The 12,840-nt window shown below is 47.0% G+C and overlaps 2 protein-coding genes and 1 pseudogene across 2 annotated transcripts in view; 1 reads left to right on the top strand and 2 right to left on the bottom strand.

Annotated features, from left to right (window-relative positions):
* Positions 1-12,840, bottom strand: part of LOC142191103 (uncharacterized) — a 602,426-nt pseudogene that overhangs the window by 2,565 nt on the left and 587,021 nt on the right.
* LOC142190458 (oocyte zinc finger protein XlCOF7.1-like) overlaps positions 1-12,840 on the top strand; it is a 383,441-nt gene that overhangs the window by 347,136 nt on the left and 23,465 nt on the right. The window lies entirely within an intron of this gene.
* Positions 4,741-5,820, bottom strand: LOC142190506 (gastrula zinc finger protein XlCGF66.1-like). Its single transcript, XM_075262298.1, has 5 exons — positions 5,681-5,820; positions 5,371-5,550; positions 5,169-5,292; positions 5,021-5,085; positions 4,741-4,928 (listed from the first exon to the last, which is right to left on the bottom strand). The coding sequence occupies exons 1-5, from the start codon at positions 5,756-5,758 to the stop codon at positions 4,779-4,781; spliced, it is 597 nt and encodes a 198-aa protein (XP_075118399.1). The 5' UTR covers positions 5,759-5,820; the 3' UTR covers positions 4,741-4,778.

Raw genomic sequence — 12,840 nt, 5'->3', positions numbered from 1 at the left:
GGGACGGCAGGGGAAGCATGCCTGGGGGCATCTAACAAGCCCAAGTCACAGTTTTACCCCACCATCACAGCCGATCAACTACACACTTTCCACACTCAAAAAAAAAACAAAACACTATGAAAGTGGAAAAATACCTGGAAACCTTCTTTCCTCCCCAATTGGATGGACAGAAACCCAAATTTAAAGCTAAAGAAACATTAACAAGCACCCCTTTAAATCACGTTGCCCATGACAACCACAGATGGAATAGGCAATGGGAAATCCAAAAGCCCTCACCCTTAACTGTCATTGTTTGTGTGTGTGTGTGTGTGTGTGTGTGTGAGAGAGAGAGAGAGAGAGATGTGGTGAGACCTTCAAAAATTCACTTTTCTGGCCCTTTAATGTGAGCCCTTCCAAATTAAGTTAGAGGCCCTTAAGCTGAGCTATCTGCAGAGATTGAAGCCCTTCAGGTGACTTCAGCCTTTTACCACCAGAGTTTTAGGCCTTTTAACTTAGTTCAGCCTTGCAGCAGCAGATATTTGTTGGTCCTTTGGGTGAGTTGAGCCTTTAAACAGCAGTGTTTATGGCCCTTGGAATGAGTAGAACCTTTAGAAAAAAGCATTGTTTTTGGCCCTTGGAGTGAGTAGAGCCTTGCACCGGCAGTGTTTTTGGCCCTTGGAGTGAGTAGAGCCTTTACAAAGCATTGTTTTGGCCCTTGGAGTGAGTAGAGCCTCTAACCAGCAGAGTTTGGGGGAATCAGGGTGGATTGAGAATAGTAGGAGCAGAATTGTGCAACGCTGATAGTGGAGGAGTAGTATGAGGAGGAATTGTAGAGGGTGAGCACACACATGAAACTTCATGTCAGGGTGTTTGACACCAGTGGACATGAAAATGATGGGTCTATCCAGTGGCTGTTCATTTTGATCAGCTGACAGCCGGCTGCGCTTATCCGTAATTATGCCACCGGCTGCGCTGAAGACCCTTTCCGAAAGCATGCTGGCGGAAGGGCAGGAAAGGACCTCCAATGCGTACAGCGCAAGTTCCAGCCACAAATCCAACTTGTAGACCCAATAAGTATAGGCTGTAGAGGGATCGGAGAGGACAGGGCTGGTGTCAGCCAGGCACTCCCGCAACATGCACCTATACTTGTCCCTCCTGGTGACACTAGGCCCCTCATTGGCGGTAGTTTGGCAAGTGGGTGCCATTAATGTGTCCCAGACCTTGGAGAGTGTGCCCCTGCCAGGTGTGGACCAGATGGCAGTTGTTAGCCTGTTGGAGCAACTCTCATTTCTGCTGCCAACGAGAGTTGATGGAAACATCTCCATCATATTCTGCACCAGTTGCGTGTGGCAATCACTCATGCGACTAGCCCTCCCCTTTACCGGAATAAAATTAGAAATATTATTTTTATACCGGGGGTCGCGGATTGCAAAAATCCAGTATTTGTTACTCTCCAGGATTTTGACGATGCGTTTGTCAGTTGAAAAGCACTCCAACATGTATTCAGCCATGTGTGCCATTGGCATAACTTGGCAGCCCCCACCAGAATGGTCACTCTCCATGTCCTCTTCCTCCATTTCGCCCCAACTGCGCTGCAGCAATGGGACACAATGAACTTAACTCGCTACCCTCCTGTGTGACAATGAGATCTGCCACTTCGTCATCCTCCTCCTCCCTCAATATACGCTGTGAAGCGGACAGGAGTGTGCCCTGACTATCCTGCTGGGATGTTCTGCTCCTATGCCGACTCCTCAGCGTACAATGCGTTATTGCTGATGGCGATGAGGGATTCTCGCATCACACACAGGAGCGGGATTGTGACACTCACGAGTGCATCGTCACAGCTGACCTTCATGGTTGACTCCTCAAAGACATGCAAGATCTCGCATAAGTCTGCCATCCATGGCCACTCATGGTGCAGAAACTGCGGGAGCTGACTGAGGAACCCTTGGGTTTTGGAGATGGTACTCCATCAAGGGTCTCTGCTGCTCACACACTCTACTCAACATGTGGCATGTTGAGTTCCAGCATGTGGGGATGTTGCACATCAACCGGTGTTCTTGCAGATGGAGGCGTTGCTGGAGGCTTCGGAGGCTAGCAGCGGCTACTGTGGACTTACAAAAGTGAGCGCACAAGCACCGCACTTTCACCAGTAGTTCGGGTAAATTAGGGTACGTTTTTAAAAACCGTTGCACCATTAAATTGAACACGTGGGCCAGGCATGGACCATGTTGGAGGTTGGCAAGCTCCAGAGCCGCTACCAGGTTCCGGCCGTTATCACACACGACCATGCCTGGGCCCAGGTGCAGCAATGAAAACCATGTCGATGTCTCATCGAGGAAGGCATCCCTCACCTCGGAGACAGTGTGCTGTCTGTCCCCCAAGTTGATGAGCTGCAGCACGGCCTGCTGACATCTGCCCACTTCAGTGCTGCAGCGTTTCCAGCAGGTAGCTGGGGTCGATGTGATGGCAGAGGTTGGTGGTTCAGAGCCCCTGCCAGGAATGTTGGGCAGGAAAATGAGGTAGACTGCCCCACTTTGTGACCCGGTCCCAGCCTCAACTACATTCACCCAGTGTGCCGTCAGTGAAATGTAGCATCCCTGTCTGCATGCACTTGTCCTCGCGTTGGTGGTCAAGTGGACCTTTGTGCAAATCACGGAACTTAGAGCCCGCCGGATGTTGCGTGACACGTGCTGGTGCAAGGCGGGGACGGCACACCGGGAGAAGTAGTGATGGCTAGGGACGGCATAGCAAGGTGCTGCACTTGCCATCAGGTCACGGAAGGCCTGAGTTTCCACAAGCTGGAACGGCAACATCTCCTGGGCCAGGAGTTTGGAGATGTGTGCGTTTAAAGCTTGTGCATGGGGGTGGGTAGTGCTGTATTTTTGTTTATGCTCAAAAGTCTGGGAGATGGTGGGTTGCTGTGAAGAGGCACATGATGGTGCAGGAGAAGGAGCTAAGACAGGAAAAGGGGTGGATGAGTGAGAAGTCTCCAAAGTGGTGGAGGGAGATGTGGAGGTTTCCTGGCTGCTGGTCTGGACTGCAGCTCCAGCACTGGCAACAGTGAGAGAGGCAGTGGCGGCAACGCCAGACGACGATTGTCCTGTGTTTGCTCTCTGCCACTGAGCCCAGTGCTTGCCTTCCAAATGACAGCATATGCAAGTGGTCGTAAGGTTGCTCTTTTCAGAGCCTCTACTCAGTTTCGAGTTGCAGAGTGTGCAAACGGCACTATATTTGTCCGCCGCATAGACATTTAAAAAATTCCACACCACCGAAGACCATGACCTCGATGTGGGAGGTTTTTCTAGTCTGGCTACAAGAGGGAATATTTTGGGCCCTGCTGGCTGTGGCCTGGCTTCGGTGAAGCAGCTGTCCTCTGGACATGCCTCTGCCTCTAGCAACCCTCTTTGGTGCTGCACTTGCCTCCACATCTCCACTGCTCTCCCCACTTGACATCTGCCCTGCCCAGGTCGGGTCAGTGGCCTCATCGTACACCACCTCCTCTTCCAAATCCTCCGACGGCTCCTCCTCTTGCGCACCGACGACGGCAACAGGCTGCCCTGATGACAACTGTGCCTCGTCATCGTCGTCTCTGAGGGCCGATTGCTGGTCAACAAGAACAACAGGAGATAACGGATGCTCCAGTGTTTGGGCATCAGGACACAGCAACTCATCTGTTACCTCCAGTGATTCAGGATGTGGTGGGACAGAGAGAAGGACAGTGAATGGAACTGAAAACAGCTCCTGGGAGGTGGGTAAGGTGGAATTACTTTGCTGGGAAGATTGCGCATGTTGTGAGGAAGGAGGACCAAACTGTGGGGTAGGCGGAGGAGTTGAGGTAGAGGCTGACTGGCTGGTGGAGAATGTGCTGGAAGCATTGTCCGCCAACCATTGTAACACCTCTTCCTGGTGCTCGGGCCTGGTTAGTCTTGTACCCTGCACCCTACTTAATGTGGCCATCAAGCCAGGGACTGTGGGGAAGCGCAATGCTTTCTGCCGCAGAGCAGTAGGCACGGTAGACGCTGTTGGTTGAGCACAACCTTGCTTCACATCTGCATTTCCACGCCCCCGTTGTCGTTGTTCCTGTCCCACCTCCCCTGCACAGTTATTTGCGCAAAAAACAGGGGAAGGTGGGAGTGGGTACAAATTTTTACTGTGTATGCTGCGTGGTATACGATTGGAAACGAATACCTCGAACGGCCTGATATTCAATTAAATACCTAATCGATCGAACGGTGTTCGCTCATCTGTAATCACTAAGATACAGGGAGTACTGGTGTGTGGACAAAGTTCGGGCTGGGAAATGTGACTGATATACAGACCAGATTTTCTAGTCCGGATTTCATAGTGTGATTGGGGTCTAAGGTGAGATTTACACAGTGACATTTGTAGAAGCTGCTTCAGGAATTCAGAAGAAAATTTTTTCCACTTTACCAAATCAGCCCCCGAATCTCCATCAGATTCCTTACTAGTCAGGCCGGATTTTCCACCTCCCATTTATTTCCATAGAGCTCTAAGGTGGAATCTGCCTGAAGATCGAGCAGGAGGATTATTTTTACACCACCTGATATAATCTGCTATATAATTCTGGGAAATTCTTTCCCTTCACGAGGACTGACAGCCAGTGAGGAAGAAATTTGCCTCATTCACATCAATGTCAAGTCCATATTCCTGCTGTACGTTCTATTCTATACTACATTTATTACCTCCTATAGCGGTATCACATTTATATTCATGTATTATTAGTATTTTACCTGAATTGGGGAACAACAAATAGTCTAAACAATGTCTGAATAGAATCAGTGACCCTTCTGTGCTTTATATAGTGGTGACTCCTCACCTGGGCGGGTCCCTGTAGGAATGTCCTCCTCACACTCCTCATCACCACTCACATAGGGATCTTCCTTTATCTTTATGGCCAAAACATTGTCCAGATCGTCATCCTGAAGCTGTGAAATAAATATTGCAAGTCAGCAATGAAAAAAAGATACACAAGGACTTCACAGCCCGTCTACACATCATAGGGAATATCTCCATCTACCTGATCATCCTGTGGAAGAAGAGGACTGGGACATCTCTCCGGTGTTGTCCTCTTACTGGATCTACCTGTAGGAAACACAGACAGGGACTGAATTCATTCTGTACATACAAATAATGGAAGTCCATGTGTATATAGTCATGTCTATTACCTGCTGATGTGAGGGGCTGGTGGTCCTCCATCATCACCTCCTTGTACAGATCCTTGTGTCCTTCTAAATACTCCCACTCCTCCATGGAGAAATAGACAGCGACATCCTGACACCTTATAGGAACCTGACAACACAATGATACAGTCATCACTCCGACCCCTCCAGTTACTGTATAATGTCCCAGCATTTCCAGCAGTGTCACCTCTCCAGTCAGCAGCTCCAACATCTTGTTGGTGAGTTCTAGGATCTTCTGTCCATTGATCTTCTCCTGTATCAGGGGGTGAAGTGGAGGCCCTGGGATTGGGCTCGGGGTTCCTCCATATCCTTCATACACATGAGCCTGACAGCGCCCACTAGAGGTCTTCTTCACTACTGTGTAATCCTGGTTATGGGGAGACACATTAATAAATCTCACTACATACATGTCCAGAGTCCATCACCTCTCCAGTCCTATCATCTGTTATTACTATAGATAAGAATGATGTCATGATGACATCATCAGAATCTCTCACCTCTCCAGTAAGCTGGTAGATGATCTCTAGGGTGAGATTTAATAGACTTTCCGCCATCTTGTTCCCGTCTCTTTCCATCCTTGATGGGACAATCAGGAATATTCTCTTCTATAGAAGATACTGAGAGGATTCTATATTGTAGGAACCTGAATGGAGAGAAGATGAGACAATGTAATCACTACACAGAATCCCATGGAATACATATGCCAGGGGTGTTCTCAATGGGACCACTTAAGTATATTGGATGATAGTCAAATTTTAAGACAAAGACTCGAGTCACTGACGCATTCAACAGAGACAAACTGAACCTGGGTAGAAGCATATCTTTATTGTGTACATCACACCTTTTTATACCCATTAAAGTGGGCTTACGTGTATGAATAAGCAATTTTAGCATCCAATGACAATTTCCCAAAAAAGTAAATTCCCATACTGCCACATGATAGCTGAGGTAATGTTAGCTGAAGTCATCGTGTTACATGACAAGGCAAAGTCTCAATGACTATCTACTATTAATTTTATCTGTGATGTATTAGCGTGGACATTGCTCCATGGGTCAGTCTGAACTAACTAAAGAATCAGAAAAACATATTTTAATCTAAATGAAACAGAGAGAAGGAATATACATTCATTCTGGTATATATACTTCAATTTATATTGATTTCCCTATCAAATAGAAGAGTAGAGTCCCATTATTATCACCAACCTCCTACTTCTGACGTCGGCAGCGTGTAGCTCAGGAAGGGAGTGACTTATTGTGGGCCGGCTTGGTGGGTATATAAGGTGTGTGATAGGCTGAACAGAATCTCATTGGGAGTATTTGACCAGTCTCAGGTGTACTGGCTGAGAGGTGTTCAGTGCTGCCCGGGGTGTTGCAACACAAATTGGATTTGGAAGAACCAAAACCTGATGCCGAACAGCCCAGGAGGCTCCAGCAGCTCTAGTAGAATGAGCCGTGCTACCCACTAAGGAGGGGAAGAAACCCTCAAGAAGGTGAGGAAGAGTCCAAAGATACGGAGCTGACACTTATACTGATGACACTGACTTTCCCTGCAGCTTCAGTCACAACAAGTGATGGTTCGTCCATCGATCTCTTGGAAGAGCCACAACTGTCACAGATAGATCTCCCACATTTCTGCCTGGACTACAATCTACTGGCAATAGAGGTGAAGACACTCGGCCCCTGATATTACCAGCACACTGGAACTAACTGTACAGTCCTCCCTGACCCTGACAGAAGAGGAAGTATTACAGCCTAGTACGCAACGTGCAACAAGTGACTAATGCAAAGGAGAAAGTGGACAACGGGAGTCTGTAGGTTTGTGACTTACTGAAATGAGCAGAATCTTACATGATGGTATAGAGGACGTAGAGAATGGGCCCCGCTGTAGGGACATGAGAGGAATGAGTGTCCCGGAGAATGTTCCCTCCAGAGACCTAACACCGGTACAGGGGCTTGTAAAAGTATTCACACCCCTATAGCAATACTTTGTAGAGCCGCCTTTGGCTACAATTCCAGCTACAAGTCTTTTGGGCTCGGTCTCTACCAGCTTTGCACATCTAGAGATGAGATTTCTGCCCCTCCTTCTTCTTCTTTACAGCCAGATTGGATGGAGCGTCTGTGAACAGCAATTTTCATGTCTTGCCACAGATGCTTAATGGGATTTAGGTCTGGACTGTGACTGGGCCGATCTAAGAGCGGAATATTCTGTAATCGAAACCATTCACTGGAGCTCGGGATGAAGGTTTAGAGTCATTGCTGGAAGGTGAATCTCCTGCCCAGTCTCAGATCTATTGTAGGATCCAACAGGGACACAAGGAGGACATTATAGTGTGTGGGGGCCACAAGGAGGACATTATGGTGTGTGGGGGCCACAAGGAGGACATTATGGTGTGTGGGGGCCACGAGGAGAACATTATAGTGTGTGGGGGCCACAAGGAGGACATTATAGTGTGTGGGAGCCCCAAGGAGGACATTATAGTGTGTGGGGGCCACGAGGAGGACATTATAGTGTGTGGGGGCCACGAGGAGGACATTATAGTGTGTGGGGGCCACGAGGAGGACATTATAGTGTGTGGGGGCCACGAGGAGGACATTATAGTGTGTGGGAGCCCCGAGGAGGACATTATAGTGTGTGGGGGCCACGAGGAGGACATTATAGTGTGTGGGGGCCACGAGGAGGACATTATAGTGTGTGGGGGCCACGAGGAGGACATTATAGTGTGTGGGGGCCACGAGGAGGACATTATAGTGTGTGGGGGCCACGAGGAGGACATTATAGCGTGTGGGGGCCACAAGGAGGGTGACTGAATGTATGAGAAGGGCTGAGAGCGAGCATTTACCTCCTCGGGTACAGCAGTCGTCTGCTCACAGGACCTGTGATAATGTCAGAAGGTGAAGGAGGAGTCAATGAGTCACATGATCAGGTCATGTTGTTATCGCTTCATCTGTGCAGAAGATACTAAATAAAGGACCTGTGATGATGTCACCTGTGTGGGAGGAGTGACATAATCACATGACCAGATATTAGAGGTCTCTGCAGAGCCCTCTTTGTGTGACTTGTATATAGCAGAGCTGTCTGTGTGTGACGTGTATGTAGCAGAGCTGTATGTGTGTGACGTGTATATAGCAGAGCTGTCTGTGTGTGACGTGTATATAGCAGAGCTGTCTGTGTGTGACATATATGTAGCAGAGCCATCTGTGTATAATGTGTATTTACCTTAGATCTATCTTCCTTGCTCCTGACCTTCCGTCAGTGTTTCTTCCAGATACAGTTATGCTGAAAATTTACATACCCCAATTTTTTGGTTTATTGTTAAACTTCTGTGTTATTTCTTTTTAATTCATAATTACGACCAAAAACATGAAAATGACCCCGTTCAGAAGTTTCCATCATCTGGTGATTTTGGCCTGATAACAGGTTCAGAAGGTGACACAAAAGGGCCACTAGAATGGCTGCTAAAGGGAAGATCCTGACCTGTGACCTCTGTGTGCATAAAAGCCGAGTGAGTTTCTGGGATCCAGACAGACTGCTGCATCCTTTCCTCCGGCCATTGACGTTTCTGGATTGTGAGTCCTGGGAAAAGCAAAAGAATTGTCCTCGGATCTACAGGAAAAGGTTGTTGTACTGTATAATACAGGAAAGCGATAGAACAAGATCTCCAAGGAATTGCTAATGACGGTCAGCTCTGTAAAAACCAAACCATGCACTTGAAGAAGAATGGGCTGCATGGTGAATTACCAGAAGAAAGCCATTACTGCTCAAATGCCACAAAGAATCTCACCTTCAATACACCAAAAAGCACAGAGATGAACCTCAAAACTTCTGGAATAAGGTCACGTGGAGCAATGAGACAGGAGAGGAGACAACAAGGCCTATGATAGAAGAAATGCCATTGCTACTGTAAAGCCAGAGATGATCACTGATGATGTGGAGATGTGGGAGCTTCAAAGGCTCAGGAAACTTGGTCAGAGTAGAAAGAAAGATGAATGCAGCAAATACTGGAGACTCATCAGCCAGGAAGCTGCGCAGGGGACAGACTGGGTCGTTCCTACATGACAACAATCCAAAACACAAGGCCAAGTCGACCTGTCATTGGCTACAGCAGCAGAAAGTGAAGGTTCTGGAGCGGCCATCTCAGTCTCCAGACCTCAATATCATTGGGGCCCCTCTGGGGAGATCTCAAGCGTGCAGGACATGGAGGACAGGCCGGGAATATACAGGAACAAGAAAACTTTGAGACACCATTACTTGCACAAGTGATTTTGAGATTGGACTTCATGTTAGTGGTAAACATTGGTCAAAATTTTTGGATTTATTTATAGGAAATTTGATGGAAATTTGGAGAGAAAAAAATTAGCAATTTTTAAGATGTGAACTTCTGTGCTTTTCAAAGAGATAGTCATACCACCCAAATACATGAATAAATATTATCTGCCATTAGAGATGAGCGAACAGTAAAATATTCGATGTTCGTTATTCGTTCTGAATAGCATCTCAATATTCGACTATTCGAACGAATATCGAACCCCATTATAGTCTATGGGAGAAAATGCTTCGTTTCAGGGGATCCCACCATTCGACTCAGGAGGGTCACCAAGTCCACTATCACACCTCAGCAAATGATGTCAAGACCTCTAAAATGCAACTGGGACAGCAGGGGAAGCATGTCTGGGGGCATCTAACACACCAAAGTCCCTCTATTACCCCAACATCACAGCCTAACAACTACACACTTTCCACATTCAAAAAAACCTCTATCAAAGTGGGAAAATACATGGAAACCTTCTTTCTTCCCCAAATGGATGGACACAAACCCCAATTTAAGCTCAACAAACATTAACAAGCACCCCTTTAAATTACGTTCCCCTTGACAACCACAGATGGAATAGGCAATGGGAAATCCTTCAGTCCCCATCCTGAACTGTCATTGTGGATATGTGTGATGTGGTAAGACCTTCCAAAATTCACTTTTAAGGCCCTTAACATGAGCCCTTCCAAATTAAGTTACAGGCCCTTAACCACTTCCGGACCGCCCATAGACTATATACGTCTGGGAAGTGGTTGCCCAGTTCTAACAGGATGTACCTGTACGTCCAGTCAGAACACAGCAGCTGCACGGAGATCGTGTAGCTGCTTTCACTAGGAGCCAGCTGTAACTTCAGCCGGAGCTCCCAGAGAGATAGTAGGGAAGGTTTATTACCTCCACTGCTATCTCGATCGCTGTGTATACAGCGCTCAATGAGCGCTGTATACACGGCTATGGACGCTGCCATAAATCAGCTGCCCTCTGACCTGGCAGACATGTGATCCGCTGGGAGCAGTGTCCTACCAGAGCTGCTGGGTCCTACAGGACCCCAAATCAGCTCAGTAAGCTGTATATACAGCGTGCAGGAGGCTGGATTTCTCCTGCAACTGGGGTTAAATGTACCAGCCCCAGTTATAGGAGAAATCAGCCTCCAGTACAAAAAAAAAGTGATCAGATGTCCCCAAAGGTCTCATATCACCTTATGGGGACACAATCTGGAAAAAAAAAAAAAAAAAAAATATAATAAAAAAGTTAAAAAAAATGTAAATAAAATAATAATAATAAATAAATAATACGCTAATAAAACGCCGTTATAAAAGGTTATAGCCCCACCCCCGACGACACCATACAAAATAAAAATTACCGTAACGGAGAGGAAAAACTATATTATAAAGTTTTTCAGTGACACTTTGTGTTATTAAATAAAAAATAATAATAAATTGAAAACCAGACACAATTTCCCTCCTATTTTGTTTATATTTTCCTGGATATAAAAAAAATTAAAATACATTTGAAAATAAAAATAACATAAAAATAAAGCCCTGTGTGAGTGAGTGGAGCCTTTAAACTACAGTGCTTTTGGCCCTTGGCATGAGTAGAGCCTTTAGAAATCAGTGTTTTTGGCCCTTGGGGTGAGTAGAGCCTTGCACCAGCAGTGTTTTTGGCCCTTGGAGTGAGTGGAGCCTTTAAACTACAGTGCTTTTGGCCCTTGGCATGAGTAGAGCCTTTAGAAAGCAGTGTTTTTGGCCCTTGGAGTGAGTAGAGCCTTGCACCAGTAGTGTTTTTGGCCCTTGGAGTGAGTGGAGCCTTTAAAATACAGTGCTTTTGGGCCTTGGCGTGAGTAGAGCCTTTAAAATACAGTGTTTTTGGCCCTTGGCATGAGTAGAGCCTCGCACCAGCAGTGTTTTTGGCCCTTGAAGTGAGTAGAGCCTTTAAAATACAGTGCTTTTGGCCCATGGAGTGAGTACAGCCTTTAAAAAGCAGTGTTTTATGCCCTTTTAGTGACTAGAGCCATGCAACAGCAGTGTTTTATTTTTTGGCCCTTGGGGTGACTAGAGCCATGCAGCAGCAGTGTTTTATTTTTTGGCCCTTTGGGGTGACTAGAGCCATGCAGCAGCAGTGTTTTATTTTTTGGCCCTTGGGGTGACTAGAGCCCTAATAAATTTGATTTCAGGCCCTTGGGGGTGAGCCCTAAAACATAAATTTTCAGGCCCTTGGGGGGAGCCCTAAAACATAAATTTTCAGGCCCTTGGGGGGAGCCCTAAAAAATTAGATTTCAATGCCTTGGGGGTGAGCCTTAAAAAATATTTTGCAGGCCCTTGGGCTGGAGCCCTAAAAAATTGAGTTGCAACCCCCTGGGGGGGGGGGGGGGAGAGAGATAATGGAAATATATATATATATTTTTTATACGAAACAAAAATAAAAATTCACATGCAGAATTAGGGGCTGGGGTTGGAGGAGGAGGATGAGGAGGATGAGGAAGAGTAAATTGTTTGCTGACTGAATCTCTCCAGTACTTGGGCTCTGGAGTGGATACCCAGCTGGTTATCCACGTCTTCACCCATGTCCTCTGCTGCTGCTGGCAGCCCCTCTCCAGTACCTGGACTGTGGAGTGGATATACAGCTGGGTATCCACATCCTAGCCCACGTCCCCTGCTCATAATGACGAAGGTCATTGGTGGTAGCCCTTCTACAGTACCTGGACTGTGGACTAGACACCCAGCTGGGTATGCACGTCCACGTCCTCTGCTGCTACTGACGAGGGACACTGCTGGCAGCCTCTCTCCAGTAGCTGGACTGTGGGGTGGATATACAGCTGGGTATGCACGTCCACGTCCTCGCGCACGTACCCTGCTGCTACTGACAAAAGGCAATCCTGGCAGCCCCTCTCCAGTACCTGGACTGTGGACTACACACCCAGCTGGGTATTCACGTCCTCGCCCACGTCCCCTGCTGCTACACTGCATGATTTGCAGATAGATTTTATATTGAGCTCTGAAAAGAGCTGTTATTTCCACTTTCTGCCTAACCAAAGCACTGTATCGCCCTTAGACCAAGCTCTCCCTATCACTCCAAAACGAGAATGAGACGAAGATGGCCGACACTATTCTTATGAATTGGGAGGTCACATGTTTTCGGCAGCCAATGGTTTTTTCAATTTTTTTCACTGCCTCCGTTGTCGTAGTTCCTGTCCCACCTGCCCTGTGCAGTTATTGGTGCAAAAAATGCACCGTGGAAGGGGACACAAATTTTTACTGCGTATGTGGCCTGGTATTTGATTGTGAACGAATACATCGAACGCCATATCTCTGCTTTATATTGGAACCTCTTTTAATCGTCCTTTAATATAT

The sequence above is a fragment of the Leptodactylus fuscus genome, chromosome 1 (assembly GCF_031893055.1).
Source record: "Leptodactylus fuscus isolate aLepFus1 chromosome 1, aLepFus1.hap2, whole genome shotgun sequence".
Lineage (NCBI taxonomy): Eukaryota > Metazoa > Chordata > Amphibia > Anura > Leptodactylidae > Leptodactylus > Leptodactylus fuscus.
The sequence above is the reverse complement of the archived record's forward strand: the minus strand, read 5'-3'. Positions and strand labels throughout refer to the sequence as shown.